This window comes from Elephantulus edwardii, unplaced genomic scaffold (genome assembly GCF_000299155.1).
Source record: "Elephantulus edwardii isolate Elephantulus edwardi_28Jun2011 unplaced genomic scaffold, EleEdw1.0 scaffold00113, whole genome shotgun sequence".
In the NCBI taxonomy this organism is placed as follows: domain Eukaryota; kingdom Metazoa; phylum Chordata; class Mammalia; order Macroscelidea; family Macroscelididae; genus Elephantulus; species Elephantulus edwardii.
Window position 1 is genome coordinate 9493905 of NW_006399863.1, and position 24251 is coordinate 9518155.

At 54.1% G+C, this 24251-nt stretch overlaps 1 protein-coding gene across 1 annotated transcript in view; it reads right to left on the reverse strand.

Annotated features, from left to right (window-relative positions):
* Positions 1-2377: 2377 nt before the first annotated feature.
* The window catches only part of NISCH (nischarin), a 37196-nt gene continuing 15322 nt past the window's right edge, over positions 2378-24251 (reverse strand). The window contains exons 5-21 of the mRNA XM_006892297.1: positions 23138-23301; positions 22725-22820; positions 21214-21309; positions 18924-19076; positions 18220-18288; positions 17567-17752; positions 17286-17414; positions 15573-15686; positions 15189-15300; positions 10863-10987; positions 9650-9699; positions 7322-8704; positions 5061-5649; positions 4522-4678; positions 4017-4145; positions 3295-3456; positions 2378-2988 (exon numbers count right to left, since the gene is read on the reverse strand). Of these exons, the coding sequence (XP_006892359.1) occupies positions 2378-2988; positions 3295-3456; positions 4017-4145; positions 4522-4678; positions 5061-5649; positions 7322-8704; positions 9650-9699; positions 10863-10987; positions 15189-15300; positions 15573-15686; positions 17286-17414; positions 17567-17752; positions 18220-18288; positions 18924-19076; positions 21214-21309; positions 22725-22820; positions 23138-23301 (4325 nt within the window). The remainder of the gene's footprint in view (positions 2989-3294; positions 3457-4016; positions 4146-4521; positions 4679-5060; positions 5650-7321; positions 8705-9649; positions 9700-10862; positions 10988-15188; positions 15301-15572; positions 15687-17285; positions 17415-17566; positions 17753-18219; positions 18289-18923; positions 19077-21213; positions 21310-22724; positions 22821-23137; positions 23302-24251) is intronic.

Genomic DNA, 24251 nt, shown 5'->3' on the forward strand with positions numbered 1-24251 from the left:
TGCTTAGGGCATTTCAGGGCTCTGCCAGGTGTGCCGCTAAGCCCACGCTCTGGCGCATCCTCTTGCCTGCCCCGTGCTCGGATGGTCTCCTGCTCTCCAGACCCCCGTGTGCACTGTCATCCTCTCGCTGCACACAGCCTCGGCGGTGGTCTCTCAGCCGCCAAGCCTCTCCCTTCCCCATTTGTCTGTTGAGACCTGGAAGCTGCCCCCTGCATGGGCTTCTCTGGCCTTCCTTCCTCGCACTGTTCCAGCCTCTTCGCTCCTAACCTCCACATGTCCTGTGAGGTTGTCTCAGGCCGAAGGCCACCACTCCCCTGGCTCACTTGTGTTGGTCTGGCTGGAGCTCATGATAGAGGCTCAACATGGATTTGAGCAACAAGTCAAAAAAAGTAACTTTGTTGTTGTTGTTCCCTGTTACTGGTGAGAGACTGAGGTAGAGGTGCCAGGTAACTTGTCTAAGGTCATTCGGTGTCAAGTTTGTGGGGCCAGGTCCCTGATTGTCACTATGTCCACTCACAGATGGTCTTACTGCAGTAGGGGTCTCTGAGGTGGCCCTTCCTCTCTGAAGACCCTCCTCTTTCCCCTTTAAAATCTGACTCCCACCTCTCGTTTGTCTTCAGGGCTTTCCCTGTACTCCCTGCAACCCTAAAGTCTAGGCAAGACATGTCAGGCCGTTAATCAAAAGGTTGGCGGTTTAAATCCACCCACTGCTCCACAGAGGAAAGGTGAACCATTTGCTCCTGTGAAGACTTCGAGTATTAGAAACCTGACAGAGGGCTACCTAGTTAGCTGTGGGTTTTGGTCTGTCAGGGACCTCTCCAGAGTACTGAAGAGCAACAATGTCAGTCTGGAGACTAAGGTGCACCTTATCTAGGCTGGGTCTTACTACATGCTATGATCAGAGAGCTGGACAATGACTAAGAAGACAAGAAAAATGAATGTCTGAGTTGTAGCCCTGGAGAAGAGAGTATTGAACTGACTGCTAGAAGAACAAACAGATTTTGCCTAGAGAGGGTGAAACCAGGTTGCTCCTTGGAGACAAGGATTCTGAAACTCCATCTGACATACTTTGGGCATGTTGCAGAGGGACCAGTTCTTAGAGAGGGATGTCATGCATGGAAGGGTGGAGGGACAGTGCAAGAGAGGAAGACCTTGGATGAGATGGATTGACTCAGTGACTAGGGTAAATGGGGGTACTTGTGTCAGAGACAATGAGATTGGTTCAGGATAGAGCAGCGTTCAAAGTTGTATGCAGGGTCGCTGAGTCAGTCAGAAGCAACTCAATGGCATAGAACAATGACAAACACAGTAAGAAGCTGTACTACAATCCCAAAGGCACACAGTTTGAGTTTACCAGCTGCTCCAATGGGCAGTTTCCTCTCTTGCAATTTACTGCCTCTAAAAACCCACTGGAGGATCAGTTATGGGTCAGGCACCAGCTTCAGGTGGTCTTGGGCCAGGGTGATATGGTCAGTAGGTCCCATTGGAAGGGTCACCTCTGTGCAGGCTGGGCAGTGGGCTGTGCCTTGAGGACTTACTTTACTTTCATGTACCTCTCATTTGGCTTACATGTTATGGGTAGCCAGCACGGTCCAGGAAGGGGTGCCCCCCCCATCTTTCACCCTTGGCTTCAGTGTCACCTACAGTCACCCAACAGCTTTCTCTGGCCCAGCGAGGCCACTTTCATCATCTTCCACCCCACATCCCCACCTTCATTCTTTCCCCACAACCACCTTGCCCTCTTGTGCATCCAGGGCAGCTCTCTCCTTCACAACTATGAACGCAAAGACTCAAACTGTGTCAAACTCTGCTTTATTGGTATAGAGAAAATAGGCAACAGGAATCACGCCGGGAGCTGGCAGCTCTAGGTCCCCTGACCCCTTCGCTTTCAGCCCCAAAGCCTGGGGGTTCCCAGCCCCCTGTGGGGCCCTTCCACCCATCTGGACCAGGGAGGTTTCCACTCTGGCAGAGAGTGCAGGTGGGAGCTTCTCATGTGCATTTTGCTACCAGCTTCATGATTAGCAGCAAAGTGCCAACAATGACAATAGCAACAAAGGACTAGATGCGACACTTCAGAAAGGATATGTAAAAGAGAAACAGATCCACGGAGCCACTTGTTTAACACGGTCCCACGACAAAAGACACAGCACTGGTGTGCCCAGCCATGCCACGCTGCGGCTGGCAGCACGCCTGGGGAAGGCTGAAGGGCACTGGCGGCCCGACCCCAGGACTGGAAAGAATGAACTGAACCCAGGTGGTTCACCACTCTGCACACACAGTCAAATAAATGGACCAAAGGAGAGAAGAAAACACTTCTAAAAAGAACAGAGAAAGCCTGTTTCCCTGCCCCAGCAGGGGGTAAGGGCTGTGCGCCCAGCTAGCCAGTGAGCTCAACAGGCAGCTCCCGGCCGCACAGCGTCTCCCACTGGCGAGCCAACAGAGAGATGAGCTTCTCTCGGCTCTCGGCACTGGGGACGAACACCTGCCACTGGACCTCACGGCCTTGACCTGCCTCGGCCAGGCCCCCTGGCACCTCTGAGAAGTGGTCCAGGGTGACGTTGCCCATGAGGTCGTGGCCCTGCACATCATCGAAGACGAGGGTGAGGGCCTGCGGGTAGGTCTGGTAGCCCATGAGCACGCGGTCCAGGTCCCGGACACGGCGGCCGTCGTCTAACCGGTACCGGTCCCTCTGTGGCGGCTCTTTGGCAAACTCTGGCAGCGGGTAGTTGACGTAGTCCTCGTCCAGGAGGAAGATCTCGGCGCTGGTGAGCAGGAGCGTCTTGGGGCGCAGCGTGCCCTTGCTGCGCCCCGGGGGCGGAGGGCCCACCTGGAAGGCCTGCACGTACAGCAGGATGCTGAGTGCTGGCGCCTGCTCCTCTGTAGCCACCGTCTGGGCCACGATAAATGTCAGGTCTCCGATCTCCTCCTCGCTGGGGTAGGTGAACTTGATGCGGCTTGAGTGGATCAGCTCGTAGTTCTCCATCTTGCCTGCAGACAGAGAGGCCACTAGGGGTTATGGAGTTGTGACCGGCTTGCGGTGGAGCTGGGAGCATCATGACCCTATGTCATCCAGATCCCAGCATGAGCTTCTATCTGATCAGAACAGACCCTGGAGATGTGTGCACTGAAGTGAGTGGTGTTTGTTGGGATGGCGACCTGGCCATGGAAAAACCCCACAGAAAACTCTGACCAGTCAAGTGATAAAAATGACAAGAGAAAAAGCAAGAGGGAGACAGAAATAGAGCAGGTCCTGGGGTACAGGGTTTCTCTGGAGCCTGACATTGTCCAGGGTACCTGTGCTCTTGTTCCCAAACTCAGAGTAGAAGTCCTTGTCGACAGGCTCAGGGGAGGGTGTGCGCTCCAGCGAGGACAGCACGGCCATGAGGTGCTGGAGGAAGCAGTGTGTCAGGTAGCTGTCCCTTGTCAAACACGTGATCACCTGCGCGGGGGAAGAGCCTGTGCGAGAGAGGACGCTGGTCATGGGTCTGGACCTCTGACCCTCCAACCCTGTCTCTATCCCACCTGCCAAGAGCCACTCTGAGTCTCCAGCAAGTCTCAGCCTGGGTTCAAACTGATAAGACCAGGGCCAAGAGGGCTCACGTGGGCAGCAAGGCTGGGGCCTGGGGAGACGGCCACTCTCCAGCCGGAAGGGCTGTGACATTTTTCTGGAAGGGGATATGGCATTAGGGAAAGAGCTTAGCTTTCTCTCTGCAGGAAGTGTGAGTCAGAAACATCCTGCCCCGGGAACCCAGGCCCTCTCTCCTGCCTGCCTGCCTGCCTGGCACCTCACGGCTTGTCTGGGCGTGAAGCTGCCGTGTGACCTGCCTCCTTCTCCCAACTTGGGGCGAGTTCTGCACTCTCAGCAGTTCCACAGGCGGCTTCCTCCTGGCTCGGCTACTGGGCTTATGAGCAGAGAGAGAAGTCTGCCCCTGATGGTGGGCTCCTACGTGGAAGGCAGAGCCTGCTAGTGACCCCTGCCTTCACCTCAAATGGGCTGGCCACAGGGGGTCACTCACCTGTCAGCCGGAAATACTGGTCAAATAGCCCAACGTTGACGGACTGCAAGTCACTGAATTTTAAGACAAAGCACTGGGAGATGTGGAAAGGACTGTTGTTATAGTCGGTGTTTTTCTGATGCCAGAAATCTGTGATGGAGAGAAATGGGTTGAGTTGGGTGGGACCCAGGACAAGTGAGTTCAAGAGTCCCGGGCATTTGGCACTGTCCACAAGAGCAACTATCCTCTTGGCAGGCCTGGCCTGTTGAATGTACCCTGACAACAAGCCACCACTGCCTCCTGGCACCATGAGATCTGGGGTCTGAGCTGCATCCAGCTCAGTGAGTCCTGCACAGGCCAAAAGCCAAAGCTCCCAGTGAGGCCCCAGGGGCAGCGGCCGTCCAGTCCCTTGTCATCCTGGCTGGTTCCCAGGCACTAGTGCTGTCATACCCTGTTCCCTCGCAGGTGGGGGGCCTGTGCTCCCAGTGCACACCGCCCCTCCCTGACACTCCTGGTGCACACACACCCTGCAGAGGCTCGGAGAAGTAGCGGCGCAGGCCATCGTGCAGGACAAAATAAACGGCCTTGGTGGACAGCAGCACGCATGCGGTCACCTCCAGTCCCGGCGTCTGGTAGAACACCACGGACGACCACATGAGGTGCCTCAGCTCCTCGTTTTCCACCTGCAGAGAGAGGGTGGGTCAGGGGCTGTAGAAAGCAGAGAGGTGAAGGACATGCCCCTGACGTTCAGACCACACCTGGAAAGCAGCTCTGGACAGCTCATCCCCTGCCCAGCACCACCGTCAGCTCAGAGGGCTGGGTATGCATTGGGCCAAAGGGGGATGTGAGAGACGGGGGCAGCTGGATAAGGGTGGGCAGCCCAGTAACTTCTCTACCCAGAGCCTTGAACACCAAGTCATCAAGTGACTGTTCCATGTCAGGGAAGCCAAAGTACCTGAGGCTACCTGAAGACAAACCCTGCCCCAGCCCAGCGGCAGCCAGAACCAGAACCCACCCTCCCTCTACACTAGTGCAGGTCAGCATTACGTGCCCCAGCCCGGCTACCTCAGCGATGCTGCTGTGGAAGAAGTCGATGATGGTACTGCCCTGCAGGCTGGCGATGTGCCGCAGTGATGGGCAGGCGGGCAGGTGGGAGGGGATCTGGTTCTCCTCTGACGTGGACTGGATCAGCTGGTCACTTGGGTACTGGGCAGGGGCCTCCGCTGGTGCCGGGGTCTCTGCTGCGGCTTCGGCCTCCACGTGGTCTTGCACTGGGGCTTCTGCCTCCACAGGATCCTGTACTGGGGCTTCTGCCTTCATGGGAGTTGGTGCTGGACCCTCTGCTTGGGTGCCTGCTGGGGTCTTCTCCTGGCCTGGTGTCTTGGCATCCTCTGGAGCCTGTGCCTGAGCCTCCACTGGAGCTGCCTCTGGGTCCAGGGCCAGGGTTTCTGGTGGAGCTGGCGCTGGGGCTCCTGCTGGAACCGGTGCGGGGGCCTCTGCTGCCACTGCAGCTGGAGCTGGCACTGGTGCAGGAGTTTCTACTGGAACTGGGGCTTCTGCTGGACCTGGAGCCGGCACTTCCCCGGGAGCTTGTGCTGGGGCCTCTGCTGGAGCTGAGACCTCTGCTGAGGCCCCTTGGGGACACTGGTCACTGCTGTACCAACCAATCCCCCAAGAAACATCACATTAATATAAGGACTCCCAACAGACAATCACAATATGTGCACACTCTAATGTGAGGGTAGCCTGGTCACCAAGTTTCCTGAAGGAGGATAGAACCTCGAGGGGAAGCACTCCCACCTCTGGGCTGGGGGACAAGCCACTGGGGTAGGGTGGGCTTAGTCTGGCACCAAGGGCCAAGCCTGCTGGACACATGTGGTGGTCAGATTTTAGCCAAAAGAATGAACATCCATTCTGAGAAGGTGCTGTTCCCCAGTTGCCAATTTTTTTTTAACCACTGAGAAATTGTTCCTTAGTTACCATTTGGAATCTCTCTTGGTGGCCCAGGCCCCCATCCCACCCAGTCACCACAGCACATGACCACAGTGGATTCTTTTTTCGTGCACAAGATCAAACTGGTACGTATAACTCTGGAAGGCAGCTGGGGCTGAGGAAGCCCAAGCCTCACTAACCAGCCTATATATTCCATGTGGAGTCTTTCCTATGTTGTCTTCTTAATTGCACCCAGTCATATCTAGACCCGAGCTTGCACTTAATCCCCCACTGAAGGCTTAGCACAGGGGACATTCACATGGGGCATAAATTGCTCTGGTGCACCCAGGGCACTTGGGGTTCTCCATGGAGCTGGTCCTGAGAGACTAGGAGGGAGCACCAGACGGGAGTTTAGGTCACAGGGAAGACGAGGGCGGTGGTGGGCAGGACAGCCAGGGAAGGAGGATGGTGTCTGCTTCTCAGGGGCTGGAACTGACAGAGATTGCTTCCTGGGGGGTGGATGACAGCGGTGATGAACTCCTGACCCATGGCATCCCGTGTGTGTCAGAGCTGAACAGTGTCCCACAGTGTTAACAGAAGCAGATCAACAAGCCTTATTTCCAGGGATTCCCCCTGGAAGGCTTGGCCTGCCAACTTTTCACTTAGCAGCCAAGCTCCTTATTAACTGTGAGCACCACTCAGAGACTCCCAGAGTCCTTGCAAATCTGAAGCCCAGGAGGCAACAAAAGCAGGTGGAGAAGGCACCTGTGAGGGTCTAAGGTTTTAAGCCCCAGGGCCCTGAAGGAATTTGGTGAAGAAGGTTCTGAGAGACGAAGGAGGACAGGCTGCCAGGGCCACCAACGGCCCTTTCTCATATGTACCACAGAAGAAAAGACCTTACCACCTGCAGCTAGTAGGGTTCCTTTGATGATATCTAAGACAGGAACCCTCAGTAGTCCAGCTCTTCCCAGCAGGAATTCACAAACATGGTAGGGCTGGGGCACTGGGTCTCAGGGTTGGGTGGTGATCAGAGCAGCCTGCCAGCCCACTGCCACGGAACAGAGCCCTGGGCAGACCAGATGGACTGAGGGCTTCAAATGAGGGCTCTAGTGGTAGGAGCCTAGTGCCTAGCTATGTACAACTCTGCATGGCAGGGCATTGGGCCTCTTCTAGAACCCTGAGAGAAATAATAGTCCAGGGCCCAGTACAGAGTCAAGAGCACTCAGGAGCTATGAAGACATGGACAGAATGGCCTTGGGAGAGGAAGGTCAATCACGGGCCTTGCACCATCTGCAGATGCCCAGAGACCCTCTGTCTGTACGTGGTCTAAGAGTCTCACTCGCACACATGCTCCCCTCAAGCCCCTGTTCCCGAGAGCCCGTGCGTGGTCTCACCTGGCCCTGGCCTCGGCAGGCTGGCCGCCCCCGACAGAGCTGCAGGACCTGCTCATGGTGGCCGGGTTCTTGGCGATGACCACGGTCTTCAGGTCTTGCAGGGAGGCCCGCAGCTGGTTGTACACGCGCAGGAAGTGGAACTTCTCATGCGGCAGCACGAAGATGGCGGTCACGAACCGGTAGCCCACAAGCAGCTCGAGCACGTGGCCGTCGGCGAAGGCGCCCCGGGGCTGGGTGCAGCTGCGCGTGGGGTCCAGCAGCACGGTGGAGAGCGGCACGCGGCTGAGCTTGAAGCTGTTGCGGTTGCGGCAGTTGTGGGTGCCGCGGTTGGGCATGGGGTTGAAGTCGGCCTTGATGACGTTGAGGTGCTGCGGGGTGAGCAGCAGCCAGTAGGGGATGGCCGCCGACTTGACGGCCTCGGAGGGCGCGCAGCACGAGCGGCGCACGGCCGAGCAGAGCGTGCAGCTGGCCCACTCGATGTTGCCCGAGTAGTCGCCGGCGGCCGTCTGCACCATGCGCTTGTCGCTGTACACCAGGTAGACCGGGAAGCAGCCCTGGCTGCGCTCCTGGGCGCCGCCGTCCACCTTGTAGAAGGTGAGCAGCTGCCGCAGGAACTCCTGCAGGCTGGTGTGGCTGCCGTAGAGCACGGGGCTGCACAGCATGGCCATGTGCTGCGGCGCGAAGCAGGAGCGCAGGTCGGCGTGGAACTCGTGCAGGTTGGCGGCGTCCGAGATGATGAAGAGCGTGTTCTCGCTGTGCCGCACCTTCAGCACCAGGCACAGCTCAGGCATGAGGAAGCCGAACTCGGTGAGGTCGCCATGCGGGAAGCAGAAGACGAAGCGCAGCGAGGAGAGGATGTGCTGGCTGCTGCCGCGCGACTCCTGGTGCGGGATCTCGAAGACGGCGATGCCGAAGTCGGTGAGCACCAGGCAGGCCGCGAACTGGCGGATGCTGCCCTGCACGTGGATCAGGAAGCACCAGAGCACCTTGAGGATGCGGATGTGCTCCAGCAGGAAGTCCTCGTCGGCGCCCAGCGCCCACTCCAGGGCCAGCCGCTCCTCGTCATCATCGTCGTCTTCCTCCTCGTCCTCCTCGCCCCGGCCGCCCTCCTCCTCCACGTCGGGGGGCCCCATCTCGAAGTAGCGGTTCTCGGCGCCCTCCTCCTCCTCATCCTCCTCGCCCTGCTGGCCCTGGCCCTCCTCACGCTGGTTGGCAGCCTCGATCCAGGCGGGCAGCTGCCGCTCAATGGCCTGGCGGATGAGCGTGCTCAGGCGCTGGATGAAGTCCTGGTTGGTGGCCGTGTAGCCGATGCAGGTGAAGGGCAGGAAGATGATCTGGCCAGACCCAGGAACCACCTGGACCTCAGGCTCTGCGTGCTCTGGGCTGTGGAGAGAGAGAGAGGCCAGGTCAGTGACGTGTGAGTGGGGCGCCCTGGCCTCCCACAGTTAGAGCTGCCGCAGGATCCTGGTTCCAAGAAAGCCCACAGGTCCCCAGGCCTAAAGAGCTGACTGAGCGCCCTGGCAGGGAGTTTATGTGCCAATAGCCACAGTCACAGTCCACACTCCTAAAGCAGCAGTCTGGTCATCTATACTCCTCTTTCCCTGAAGACATCAGTCCCACAGAAGCTTCACAAAGGCCTCTCATCCCCTCGGGAGGGCTGGCCACAAGCCCACAACTACAGGACATACATGTCCCTTTCAATGGCCTGCGAGGGGCTGGGCTGGGGTCAGGTCTTAGGACCTTTGCATTAACACTCACACTCTTCTCACCACAGTGGCCTCTATGATGGAGCCCTGGTGGCCTAGCAGTAAGGAGTTGTGTTGCAAACCCAAAGGCATGTGTTTCAAATCCACCAACTGCTCCGTGGGAAAAAGGGAACTATCTCCCATGTGAAACCCACTGGAAGGTTAACTATGGGTTGGTTTTGACTTGATGGCACATAACAACAACAATAACAACATGACCTCTGTAAGGCCGGAGAGAGAGAGTGACATATCAGGCTTTGTGGACACTCCCACCCACATCATTTTATTACTGTTTTTTATGGTCCCTCAAAAAAGGTAAACATGAGCTCATGGCCTACACAAAACAGGCTGTGGACCCAAAGGGCCTTGACCTGCCAACTGTTGATGAGGGCATCCTGGGAGCTGAAAATGGGAAACAGACCAGGTCCCATTCCACATGTATTTATTCAAAAGGGCAAATTAATTCTGGAGGGCTTCTCAACAGATTTTATCAAGAATAACTTGCCCACAGGTAGATCTAGGCAGAGGGCAGCAAACAAGCCAGCTATCCAGGTCTAGAACGTGTCCCCACGCTTGCTCTTACCTTATCCCACCTACAGCTCCTGGCACATCCCTTAAATCATCGAAAGAGGCCTGAAAAGAAGGGAAGGGAGTTAGCTCTCCATCTGCTGTAGCCACTCCCCATGCATCTGACCCCAAGCCAGGTACCCTGTGCTCCCTCACTGCCCAGGCTCCAGGAGGCACCCCATTGTTTCCATATTGTGCCCACACTTTATTCTAGGGTGGATCTGAGCCCAGAGAGGCAAGCAGATGGTCCAATTACCCTGCAACTATGCAGCAGGACTAGACCACACATCCATGTCCAAGTGACCCCAGTCCTGGCTCCCAGACCCCAGACCAGAGCCCATACCACCCAGAGGATCCACGTGGACAGTCTATGCACTGTCTTGGCCCTTAGTGGTCAGAAGAGGATGCAATGAACTGTTGTGGCAGTACCTGGCAGGCCATCACAACTGTCACTGAGAAGCAGGGACATTTAGGACAGTCTTGGCCTTAGGTCCACCTCTGCCTCTCACTAGCTGAATGACCTTGGGATGTTGAAAAGGCAGAGTGCCCATGGGTAGTGGGCACAGAGTGAAGGCTCTGCAAACTTGGTCAGTGTGGCATGGCCTGCAAAGGGCAGTGAGGGCTCTGCAAATGGCTAGGGCAGGATGGCCATGCCCGAGGCTTTTGACGGAGGGAGGCCCAGACACCAGGCATGTGCTCCTTGCACATCCCACAGTCAAGTGAACCTCTCACACCCTACTTCCTCCTTTTTTCCAAGTATAAAGGAAGGGGTCTGGAAACCTCATCAGCAACCACAGAGGAGGTGCCAGTCACGCTGTCCTTGACCACTGGGGTGACATATAGGAACGGGGAGCCCTGCTCTAGGGGTGAGGCAGTATGGAGAAAATTCTTCTTGACAGGTTTGGAGTTCGTCCTCCCACCCCACCCCGAGTCCTGCTGGGCTGCTGTCCCCAGGAGATCCCAACTTACATGAGCTCAAGGACCACCTGGCTTACCAATCAGGGCCCAAAGAGAGAAAATTCCTGTTCCCATGGACCTCCTGGGGGAGTGGTGCTGAGCAGAGACCCTTAAATAATGGGCTTGTCATTCCAACTAAAAACACCTCAGAGTAACAGTAATGTGCGTGAGAGCCAGGGGCATGAAACACTGGGAGTAGTGCTCCCAGACTGCCTCAGATGGAATTCAGCCTGGCACAGAACGCTCAGCCCAGAACAGGAGGACAGCATTACCTGTCCTGTGGGGATGGATTCCAGGGAGTCGGAGCAGTCCCGGGTGATGGGCCGGTCGTCAGGAGTCAGACTGTCAGTGGATGAGAGGCTGCTGGCCAGGGCCTCCTCCTGCACGAACATGATTCCTGGAAAGACCAGGATGGGAGGGGGGCAGGCGGGGCAGGGAGAGCAGCCATTCAAGCACCAGGGCTGGGCCGAGGTGACCAGCACGGCCAGGGTTAGGCAGACCTGGACCCAGCCACATGGATTATAGAAGGGGCTGTTAACGTGTGAATGTACAAACACCTCAGAGAAGGAGCAAACACATCCTTAAACTTGGGGGAAGGAGAGATTCCGAGAACAAATGCAAAGGAGAAAACAGAGCAGTGTGCCTCCAAGGAACTTGGAAAAATGAAAAAGAAAACTGAAGCAGAATCAAAAGAAAATGAAATGAGGAAGAAAAGCGCTAATAACAACTGATAAAAACAAAAACAAAAAAGGGGGGGACTATCTTTAATCTCTCGAAGGTTCTTAGAGAGTACAAAAACAGTTTGGTGAGGGTTGGAACCCCTACTAGGACGCAGTGCGAAGGACATAAACAGACATTTCCACAAAGGCAGAAAGGCCAACAGACAAAGCAGAGGGGGAGGAAACATCCACCTGCATCCTAAGTTATAAAATAAATGAGAGTTAGAGCAAGAGGCTCAGCTGCCATTACCCTGGTAAAGGTGACACTCACAGGACCCCAGACCTGGCTTGATGGGGCAGAGTACGCTGGCCAGCTCACCTGCCCGCTGGGAGAGCAGTTTGGCGATATGTCCATCAAGAGCCTTTAACGTGTTCACGCCTAATGAAATACCACCCCAACTGACATTTGCACAGAGCTTCACAGATGTGCAAGGACAAGGGTCCCTCACCTGGGGCGGCTGGACCTTCCTGTGGCCTCAGTTTCCTCTGCGCTGGTGAGCATACCTGTGTGCAGCACCTCTAAGGCCTACTTCCCAGAGAACACACCCGCTGAGCCTCCCCCCCAGACAGCCGCGCTGACCCAGGCACCGGGACACACAGTGCCAACAGCACCTCTGGGACATCAAGGCCGTTCGGACGTTTTCTAAACTGGTTGAGGGTAAAGCCTTTTCCAGAGCGTTCTTAACCTCCGCGAGTTGGGGGTATACTGGGCACGGACCCCCAACTGGCTGAGGGCTTCATTCCATAGCTAGGCTTTAACCACCAGCCACCAAAGCCCAATGGAGTGACCAGAGCCCCAGGGGTCCCTTGTTCAGTTCTGTTCAGCTGTTGCCCTGAACAAGATGGCCCGTCACATAAGCATATGGACGACATCCAGACACCCACAGAGAGAAGCAGCAGGGCTGTACAGAGGGAGGAGACCAACAAGCACACAGCCATGCATGGAGCAAAGCAATGGCACCCGCCAGCAAGCCATGGCACCTACCACACCTTCCCTGGGCTCGAGCCTACACTGTTCTCTGGACCATCTTCTATTCCCACCCATCCTTCAAGTCTCTTCAGACACCTACCCCAGGAAGCCCTCTCTGCTTTAGACACACCATCTCTCCTACAAATGACCCCTATCATTTGGCCCTGCTCTCCTTTAGGGATACGACCTCATCTCCCCACAAGCTCCTAGTTCCTCTGCACACCATCCTGGTCATCTTCAAACGCTCCCCTCACCCCCTCATAAGGAAAAGGGAAGCACTACTTCTGGTCTAGAGCCATGCGAATTGCCTCCCAAGCATTCACTCACACACACACACACACACCCCTCTCATTATTTACCACATTTCATCAAATCTAAGATGCGGGGATGTGGCGCCATCTTGGTCTTAGCAGAGCTGTCCAGAAGGTTTTCATACGACTCCGTCAGGAATATCGGCTGCTTGACAGTGACTATGAGATGCCACTGACTGAAAGATGTATCACAATTTCAGAGAAGTCACAAGGCAGAAAGGTGCATCTTAGAGTCGATGAAGTAGGGTGTATCCACCTTACAACTTCAGAAAGGCTCTGAGTTGACTGAGGTTACATGGTCTGGAGTTGGATGCTGGGCTTCGAATCCTTGAAGCTCAGTTATCTACTCCCGGTCACCTCTCTACACAGCTTCCTCTTAGCTATGGACCCAACTGAGAATCAACCCTGGCATTTCATACATCAGTCCCTACAGCCACAACCTGCCAGTATTCTGAGACGCGGACCAGAGGCCTGGCAGCCACGGGACAGTGCCTTCTTCAGGCAGGCCCCTGACTGCTCAGTTTAGTCACAAGCATGTTCACGTCCCACAGAACCGGGCTGGAAGCAACAACAGGCATCTGTTAGCAAAGCTGCTCCTACATGAGAGAAATCCCTTCCCGTTCTGGCAATGATCCATGAACACAGAGCAGAACCGAAAATCTGGGGGTACCGCCACATCAGTAAAGAAAAGAATAACAGCATTTTCTTGACATTAACCACCCTCTCACCCTCCAAGCCGTTTGGAGATGAGGAAACGTGGATAGGGACAGTCTGTCAACTTCCTTCCTGGACTCTGGCCTGTATAAACAAGTGGCTGAAGAGGGCCATTCCGAGGGCAGGGCAGGGGAGACAAGGAGAATCCTCAGACAAGGGCCCGACCTTTTTTTTTGTTTTTCACAAAAAGAGATGTGCACACAAAGACATCCACTGCAGTTTTATTTATGAGAAGTGCAAAATCTGGAGACAGCGTCTCAAAGTCCAGTAACTGGGCAAGGGGAAACGGACTACAGTGACCCACTCTGTGCAATGTTCCAGGGAATGAGGGTGGGGCGGGGGGCACGGCCTGGGCTGGTGCAAAAGGCTGTGGGGCGCTGCCTGCAGCTGTGGCATCGGGGGTAGACGCCACACTCACCCTGCCCGTCTGAGGTCCACTCTCAACCAGCTTGATTTCCACACACTCATCTGTTCACTCCCTCACTCAACAAATGCTGACTGAGAAGCGGCCGTGTCCCTGGCCCGAGAACCAGATGCTTCCTGTCCTAGAAGCCCACGGTCGAGTGGAGAACTGAGGCAGACAAGCTGTCCCCCCTCAGCCTCCAGAAAAGTATGGGGATGATAGGGCCCCAAGGAGGAGGGGACCCCGTGGCAAGCCTTCTCTGCAGTGGTACACAAACCACCCATGGTCATGTAAAAAAACAAATGGCAAAAACCAACTTCTTCGTTCTCAGTCAAGAGTGCAATAAAGACAAATGGGCCGTCTCAGGCCCCTAACACCTCCTCTCTGTTCCCGTGAACTCCCCTTGGCACCTTATGGTCAGATCCCTGGCTCTGTGCCATGCTCTTTGGCTCATGTCAAGCACTTGGCCCGTCCCTACCCAGCCTGCCTCTGAAGCTGGGATCGCAGAGGAGAACCAGGAACCACGGCTTAATCTCCCTCTTATCCACCACTGGCTATCATGTGTCATGCTTTGCTAGCAAAAATAACGCTGCCATGACCGTTTCCCCCCGCCCCATCTCCCTCGAAGATAAAGCTCCCACCAGCAGGGTTACCAGGTCAAGGGGGTAGGAACGTTTTTCTGGCTCTTGAAACATAGGGTCAAACTGTTTTCCCAAGACCTCACACCAAGAGCTGCGTCTCCAGGAGCCTGGGCGGGCGGCGTTCTTTCCTGTGTGTCCCGAGCCTCCTCTGCTCGGGACGGCACACCCTCCCCTCTTCCGTGGGGCCGGGCCGGCAGACACTCCCATGGGACCTGCTGCACTCACTCATCTCCGAGGATGCCTGGTTCAGAGGTGAAAGCTCTTTGAAAACGCTAAGACAGTGGGCAGATGGAAGGGATCGGTCTTCCATGGGTCCACAGGGACAGACACCCCATGCTGGTTCTACACACAGCATTCTGGGGCTGGGTTATACCAAGAGCTACCACAGAGTGCAACAGAAGGCTCCCCAGGAGAGAGCAGGGCTCCAGGCTCGGTGGAGGCACAGTGAAGTCAACCTGTTCACACTGTCTGAGAGGGGTGGGGGTCTATACTGCCTGTGAGAGATAAGGTCTACAATGCCTGTTAGGCATAAGGTCCACACTGCCCGTCAGGCATGAGGTCCTATAAACCAGCAGCCCAGGCCTATTCAAAAGGCAGCCTCAGGACCCCATTAATACTCAGTGGTATCCCAGAGGAACTGGGTGTGGGCATTAATCAGAGGTCCTCACCAGCACTGCCACTATGTCCACTCCTCAAAGAGTCTGGCCTGTAGGGGGCACCCTGCCTTCCCTGTTTCTGAACCCCACAGGGCAGGTACAAGCACCTCTCCTCCGAGCCTAATCCAGTGAGGAGGTCCAGGCAGGGTCTGGGTGAACCTGGGAGGCAAGTACACACAGTTACCTTGGCTGGAGAGGATGGGTTGAGGCAGGGAGGCAGAAGTGGGCACCACAGTGGGAGGGGAGCTGCCAGGTCTGATGCAGGGGCTGGCAGGGAGCCGGGAGTCCTCGCCGACCTGAGGGGGGTTAGCCCAAGAGAGGAGAGAAAGCTCAGTGGTTCTCAGAAGCACAGGAGGAGAATGAAAATGACCCTCATCCTCATAGCACCCACACACAACAGGGACTAAAGTCACCCCACACCTTACAGATAAGAACACACAGGGCACCAAGCTAAGGTCACAAGCCAGGGTTCAGTGGCCTCGAGCAAGGCCATGTGCCAGTTCTGTGGAGCCTCAGCTCCTTCCTAGGCAGGTTCTCACTCCACAGTCCGACCCTCGTGTAAACCCACCTTCCTCTCAGAGCTGCTCAGTTTGGACTTGACCTCCTTGGCTTTCTGAATGGCTTTCAGTACTTCCACAGTGTCCAGCTCCTTCTCTGTGGTCGCTGTGTTGTCCAGACATACCTAAGGAGAACCCAGGTAATGGCTATAATTGTAGGGATCAGGAGCATAGGATGGCAGGGGACTTTGTTGAGGTGGGTGTGATCACTGGCTTGAAAGCAGGTCCCATGAAAACCCAGGAGGCTGAAGGCAAGCTGGGTGCCCCGGGTAGTGGTTGTGTAGGACAAGGAGATGAAAAGGGCCTCATCACCTACAAGAAGGGACCTCAGAGCGGCTGGAACAGCTCAGGGGGTGTAACATAGCACAGCCTGTCTTCAGGCGTCCCCCAGCAGGGGCAGATATTGGGGGCAGGGTCCTGTGGAAGACTGGGACTGGGGAAGAGGGGTTCCTGAACTAAGCCCCCAAATCAATGCACAGCTTAGATTATCACAGAGCAAGGGGAGGGCCTTCTGGGCGGGGAAACCAGGAGGTCAGAGATTCAGACACAGACAGTGGAGGAGTGAGCCGTGGGCATTGGGGGAGGGGAATTGTGTGTTCTACAGCTTCCTGAGGTCTGAAGCCTGGGAGGAAAGGAGAGGATGGATTAAGACTGCCTTCGGGACAGCAAATCACTTGTTATGCATCAAAGAATTGGACAATGACTAGGGAGGATAGAAGAAGAATTGACGCCTTTGAGCTATGGTGCTGGAGAAGAGTACTGAATGTACCATGGACTGCCAAGAAAACAAACAGATTCATCCTGGAGAGGGTTAAACCAGGCTGCTCCTTGGAGGCAAGGATTCTGGGGCTTCATCTGACATACTTTAGACATGTTGTAAGGAGAGACAAGTACTTGGAGAGGGACATCATGCTTGGGAGGGTGGAGGGATGGTGCAGGAGGGGAAGACCCTCTATGAGGTGGATTGATTCAGTGACTGGGGTAATCGGGATGGGTGTGTCAGAGGCAGTGTAATTGGCACAGGATAGAGCAGGGTTTAGGGCTGTTGTGCATAGGGTTGCTATGAGTCGCAAGCGACTCGACGGCACATAACAACAACAACGGGGGATAGCAGAGTAGAAGAAGGGGCAACTAGGGCAGAAAAAGATGGAGCGGTGGGAGGGATGCAAATGGTACACCTCCCCTGGGTGTACCTTCTGGTCTGGGATGTGGAAAGAACGGGACAGGGGCCTGCTTGAGGGCGAAGAGACAAGGTGCAACCGCTGAAGCACCTCTTTAGGTTTCCTGAAGGCAGGTGGTTGGACATACCCCACAGGACGACACATCTCAATGGTTCACGTTGTCAAAGGGGGACAAAGCTTCTCACTGCACTTTCTGACCAGAAGTCAATAGGATTATTCTACACATTTTATTTCTGGTCCTCATCCAGAATAAGCCTAGTTTCTTTTTTTAAAAGCTGAAGCTAGTTTCTTGACAGTTTCTTGTCTGCAGCTGTCTGCTCAGGGAGCCCTCCCAGGCTGAGAGACACCCTTTCTGCAGCCAAAGGGTGATCACTGGATGTCACTCCAGGTCTGACACCAGAAGCCAGGTAATGACATAAGCCAAGGATAGGACACTTCTAGAATGCAGACACGGGCTTGGTCTAGACATCTCCAGGGGTGCAAGCCCCTCTTGGCTCCTCAGGAGCCACCTCCCCAGGCCCAGTACCATGACGAGCAGCTTACCTCTGAGGCCCGGTCCCCAAACTGGGCGAGCACCTTGGTGCGGTAGTCGGGGATGATGCTCAGGGGGTTATTCAGCAGGGCCACGTGCTCCAGACACGGGAGGCTGCCTATGCTCCTCACCTCTTCCATCTGCAAGGCACGAGGACAATCCCTCGGTCTCTCCTCTTATCACTTCAACAACACGACAACACATTTGGGGGCCTCTTTTAAACGAATGGGGAACTTAAAAATGATCGCACCAAGGCACAGAAGCCTCAGGGTGCTCCTGGGGTGCAGCTCACCTGTTCGATCCTGTTGTAGCTGAGGTCCAGGTTGACCAGAGAGTAGAGTTTGTGGAGGCCACTCAGACTCTCCAGGAGGTTGCCGGCCAAGTTCAGGGTCTTGATGTTGCCGAGTTTGGTGTGAACGCCCTCCAAGGAGGACAGTTTGTTGTAGGACAGGTCCAGGTGGACGAGGTTGTACAGGTGCTGCAGCAGCATGGTGACCGGGGTGGGGGGAAAGGACTCGGGTCAAGTCTCCAAAGACAGGGATGTGACTAACAGGAGGATGGGCCTCCTAGACTAAAAGACCCACCTGCGCACTTCAGCTCTATTAACCTACGTGGGCACATGGAAGGGAAGCCCCTCTTTCACACAGCTGCAGCAAAGAGCCTTCTCCTATTGCAGGGGTGATAAAGCCCGTAGCTATGGGTGAGCCGTGAAAGCCTGTTCTAGAAGAGAGGCACCACCTTGGTCATGCCTAGTTTGTATTTACTCATCTTCATTCTTTGGAACTGGAACAATGGTCACGAGGACCCTATAAAGGGAATGTGGCACCACCTGCACCTATAAACCCCTGGCATCTAATCGGCATCACAAGGCTGTGTACCAGCCCCCTGCACTCATGTCACGGGCCTGGTGAGAGGCTGCAGGAAGGCTGTCTCCTGGGTCATTACCTGCAGATTGTTCACGACCAGCACTCCATTGTGACTCAGGTCCAGGAACTCAATCTTTGGAATCAGTTTCTTGTGAAAGAGAAAGCCACACAGGATGTTACTCTAGGAAGCTCAGCCCCTCGAGATCCTCACAGGGTGACAGAGCCCTGTTGCTTTTCCCCTCCCTAACTAAGCCTGGGCTGGCTGGTAGGTCGCTGATCTGACGACTCCTGTGGGCCCACCCAACAGCGTGTCTGAGATGCTAATGTGGGCACCAGCTTCTGTTTCTGCTGAATATATATTCTGCAAAGAGGCCGAAAGCATAGTCCCACAGAGATGGAATTCTATCCATCTTCAACCATACCACCCCCTAGAAGAAGCACAGATAGTCACACGCCTACACCCCAAACACCATCTGGATGCCACTGGTAGGCAAGCATTTCTGTAATCTAACGGGTGATGTTTCCACTTCTACTATTTGGGAGTAAATTCCACCACCTACTATGTCTCTATGCCAAATGTACACGCAATTGATAAGCTTGATTTGGTTCAAGGTACTGCCTCGCCTATTTTAAACAATCCCATTTTAAAACTAACGTGAAAAATTGAAGGGGCACAGTATTGGAGTTACACTTTTTGTGGTTGTTAGGGGGAAAGCCACGTTAACTCTGAAACCTCAGGGCTAAGGAAGGCCCGGCAGCCCCCGGCAACTGCGGAGCGCCTACCACAGACTCGTCGACCTCAGAGATGCTGTTGTGACTCAGGTCCAGGGTGGTCAAGGCCTGCCATGTGGGGATGATGGCGGTCACAGGGCCCTCCAACGCTGTGCCTTCTGGTTCCCACTCATCAAATTCTGAGGCTTCGGGAACAAGGACTTCCTGTGTAAGAACATCTGGTGAGCACCACACGCTGAGGCCTGCACGCGACGCTCCCGTCGGGAATACAACCGTTGCAAAATTTAAGGAAGGGCTTCAGTATATTTAGCATGTGGAAGTAAACTTGCATTAGGACGGGGATTTTGGTTTTTACATCTTTAAATGATTGTGAAATAACTGAAAAGCTCAGCAACATAACAGCCGCATGCAATATATCCTGGCTTGACTTCAGGAGCAAATCTTTTCAAGCCCACAGGAGCTGGTAGCTATGGAGTGGTGCTTTTTCCAATTAAAATCTCAAGGCAAAGGTCAGAAATCACGGTGTTTCCAGGCAACTGTGCTTTCTGGGCCGGCAGTGTTGATTCTTGCTGTGGACAGCAAACACTTTTAACCATTACTTCCCAGGGCTAGGGTTCTGTGGGTGAAGCAAATGGTAAATGCATTCGGCTGCTGACTGCTGGTCAGCAAAAGGTTGGCCAACTGTAAGGTGGCCAACTGAAAGGTGGCCAACAGAAAGGTTGATCGTTTGAGTCCATCTACAGGGTACTGGCAACCTACTTCTCAAACACTAAAAACCCCTGGGGTGATGACAGCAACTTGAAAGATCAGACCGGAACCTTAGGGGGCAGTGAGTGTACCTTAACAGAAGAGAGACAAACCAGAACAGGAGGTTGGGGGGGGGGGGGGAAAGGAAAAGGAATGTGAGAATGGCTGCACAATGCAACTAATGTAATCAGTGTCACTGGGCTGCAAATGGAGAAACTGGTTTTGCTGTGTATATTCCTCATAAAAACAAAATTTAAGGAGCTCTGGTGGCCTAGTGGCAAGCTACCCTGCATGTGGTTCGAGGCCACCAGCTGCTCCACAGGAGAAGGACAAGCAGTCTCCTGTGCCATTAACTGCTTCTGAAAACCCACTGGAGAGTCAGCTATGTGTCAGTTCAGACTCTACGGTGCACATCAACAACAACAAGCCAGAATGGTTGCAGATCTTGAAGAATATAATCAATGTTTCTGATTTGTACTTGTAGGTAAGAGGCATATGTTTTCTTATGTATTATTTTCACCACACACACAGACATACTCCCCCCCCCAATCTATTCCCTTTTCTTCCACACAATGGCAAGGAAGTCCAGAGAGGGGATGTGACCTGTCCAAAGCCATCACAGCAGGTCTGTGGCTGGGACCACTGGGCTGGTGAAAGAAGAATAAAATAAAAAGAAAACTTTATGAAACACACAGTGACTGTGACACACACTGGGTGACTTTCCATGAGCGAGGCTGGTCTGATGCAACTGCTCTAGTTTCACAGGGTTAAAGTTAAACAGACAGCATAAGGGGCACAGTAGGGAGAGAGGACAGGGACACTGTGGGGAAGGGGAGAGAGGAGTCCCCTTGTTGTGACTTCACGTGCCCACAAGACTACTTCTCTCATGCCCTGTCAGCCCAGAGGGGAGGTACACTTGGGAGGGGCATGAGGTCCGACTCCCTCTACAGTTAGGACAAAACCTCCTTCTCTCAGCCAGCAGCCTCAAGGGGAAGTTTTCATATGAACCCAGATCCCATAAAAAGTCCCTATGTTTCTCTTATGCTCTTTAAAAGGCTTTTAACATTTCCAAGATGCAATCCATAAAAAGGAGGGAAAACAAAATTAACAAACGCCCTTAAAAATGCAATTAAAAACTCCCTAACAAAGCCAAGCAAACTTCTCACATTTCCCATCCACACATTTCTGTTGCTCGCATACAGACAATGTTCTGCAGCCTCATCTGTTTTACTTCAAATTCACAATGAACAAGATAGATATCAGTGCTGAGTCTGGGTTTTCAAACATGGAGAACCATCTCTAGCAATCTAAACAATAAATGCCCTACCACTTACCACTGTTGAATAAATGCTCCACAGGAAAAAGAAACAAAAAGCAACCACTGGGTGGGTTTTATTTTTTGGGTTTTTTTAAACTCTAAAGTAAAAGAAAATGCAATTCCTTAAGATGTCTAGTTTAACCAGTGGATTGCGGGTGAAGGCATGGACCAGGGCGTCCCAGGGGAGCCTGCGACTGTGAGAGACAGCAGCGCCTTCTCCCACCCTTGGACCCTGACCCTCAGACGGTGCCTCAGAGAGAAGCAGCTGTTGCTCACCTTCATTGACGTGGCTGAGAAACGGACGCTCATTGTGGCTAATGTGGGCTTCGATGCAACCAGCCCTTGGATGTGCTTAGCATCACAGTGACTGATCTGGAACAAAGAACGGTTGCATGTCAGCAATGGCACCTTGCCCCACTGGGAATCTCAGGGGGCGACCCAAAACCCATGTTTCCTTTCTTCTCAATTTTACTGCTGATCAGATATTCTCTGAAGTGTCTAGTGAGAAAAGTGTCTGGCTTTCTTGACTCACGATGAACAGTGAACCTATGTCTCTGTAGGGGCTTCTCAGGTGGATAAGAAGGTGATGCCAGGAAAACCAGAGCTGGGGAGCAAGGGGCCACTGCAAAACAGCGAGCATGGTGGGCCTGCCACTCACTCAGCCTCCGTCTCACTGCGTGAGCTGTCCTGTGGTGGGGAGGGGAGGGAGAGAGGCCACAGCACCTCCCAAGAGCCACCTGTCCGAGTGCTACACACCTGATTCAGGCCCACAGAGCCTCTGCTGGTCATGCCAGGCCGGGTTTTCCTCAAACTGCCTAGCCTTTACTTGGCCAGCAGTGATCAGGGTAACATACTACAAGTGTTCATTAATGGAGGCAGGCCTCAAGAGCTCTAGGACTAGCCCGGGATGCTGCAGGCAGAATCGTCCTGGGCTCAGGAGTCAGACTCAGCTGGATTCAAACCCAGCTGTCCCTTCACTAACTGTGTACTATCCTAGCCACACTTCCTTGTCTCTAAGCCTCATTTTCTCAACGGTAAAATGAGAACAGTTAAATTAGTGTCCACTGGAGAGGGCTACTGGTTAGATTCCAACTAAAGAACATACATTGGACACGGGAAACAGGGCTTAGGGCAGAAGTCATGCTAAAAAAAAAAGGACACTTGTAAACATTTTACATTATTCATTATGGAGTCAGTCACCTTTCATTTTTTTTTTTTTAAACTTAGGTTGTTTATTTTTCATTTCAATGAACATCTACAGAGATTTTGGAATTCCATTCATTCATTGTTGCACCCTTCTCCCCGCACAAACCCCTCCCCCTCCCCCCACCTTTCATTTTTAAAGAGGTCAACATGTTAGCAAGAAGTTCAGCAGTCAGCAATGGCAAGGACTTCTTACTAGTTGTAAGCACTCCAGGAGGACAGTAAACCTCCGAAAGCCTTTCCTGGTCTAATTCAGAAACAACAGACTTGGGTTTGGTTTTGCCTGGCCCCCTGGTCAACTTGTTGAGACTTCAATGCAAACAACAGCTCGTCGCCCCATAGGAAACCCCAGGAAGAGCAACGGCCCCTGCTGCCCAGCAGAGCCAGTCAGGACAAGCAGAGGCCCCATTCCTCTGCCTCTGGCCAGGTCTGACTTACAAGGCCAGAGGGTGGCACATGATGTTGGTGTGAACGCACTAGTGTCTATGATTAAAGCTGATTCTGACGTCCAAAAAACAGCCCCGAGCCAGACGGTCACTGAGCAGGGCTCCATCCTGTCTGCCTTCCAAGGGCTCAGGCCTTACCTCCACCTGATGAAGAGACTTGAATATCGACAGGTCGAAAGGCAAGAGCTGCTCCTGGATGTTGCTGGTCCCATAAGGCCCTTCTGTGCCGGAAACCTGTGGCCGCAGACCGGGTCTGAGTTAGCATCCTCGCTCCTGGGACAGTGCTGCAGCAGCTACCAAACTGACTCACTGACGTGATGTGAGGCTCGGGGGCACACGCTCCTCCATCATCATCATATCATCACAAGTGGACACAGCTGACCCATGGTGAGGTTTAAAGCAAAGATCGCCCTCTGGTGCTCAGAGCCAGAAGTACAACTCCAAGAACACCAAAGGTAGCCTGCCCTGTCCCCTGAGGGCCTATCGACTGTCCCCTTCACACACACAGCTGGGCCCTTGGCAGGTTGCACGCCCATCTGCTGCAGCTTTACCTTAAGGTACTTAAGGCGACAAGTGAAGTCCAGGATGTGTCCCAGGTCGGTCTTGGCGTCCCCACTGGCGCATGTGGGCTTTCCCTGCCGCAGTTGCTCTGTGACCGCGTAGAGCTGCAGGGGACCGATGGCAAAGACCTGGCCGGCCCCCAGAAGCTGTTCTCCTGAAAGGCCATGCCCCAATGTCACTGTGTGGCTGGACCCACCACCAACCAGGACTTAGCTCCAAGCACCCATTAAGGCCACTGCACCATCCAGCAAAGCTGTGGCCACATGGGGCAGACCCTGTGCGTGTGCTTGTAGAGGAAGAGAGGGCTATGGGTACATAGCTAGGGGTTCCCCAAGGAGGTCAGCGAGAGACAGCATCCTGGGGGATAGACTACACAGCAACCTCTAAAATATGTTGTTTTTCTTTTCTTCTTGTTGTGTACCATCAAATCGGATCCGAGTGGCACAGGAGGAGATTGTCCCTCCTTCTTCAGGGGAGCATCTGGTGGATTCGAATTATGTGCCTTTGGGATTGCAGCACAGATTCTTGCCACTAGGTCACCAGAGCTCCCTTTAAAATGTTTTCATTGGGTTTTTTTTCTTCCCCCCTGTTGTGTACCATCGAATCAGATCCGACAGGCACAGGAGGAGATTTCCCCTCCTTCTCCAGCGGAGCATCTGGTGGATTCAAACCGTGTGCCTTCGCGATTGCAGCACAGCTTTTTGCCACTAGGCCACCAGAGCTCCCTTTAAAATACAATGTTTTCAGGTTAGGTGCCAGTCACATGTGCCACCCGAGTAGAGTGTAGGTGGCTGAGAGCAGGTGGTTCTAACTCTGCTCCTTCGAGCCATGTGCCCTCAAGCAGGTAAAGGAGTCTCTGATACTCAGTGGCCACAAATGTGACTACGGCTCCTGGGGAAAAAGAAATAAAAAGTGCTGCGTATAAGGCTGGACCGCAGGAAGGGACCAATACACGTGAGTGACAGCTAGCGTGATCTCAGTCAGGGCCATCACCCAATGTTGCCTTCGACTGGCTACCTAACCTTTACAGGAGAAGACTGTCCCTATTTCTCTCACAGAGCAGCTGGTGGATTTGAACCAGTGGACATGTGCAGCCTTTGAGTT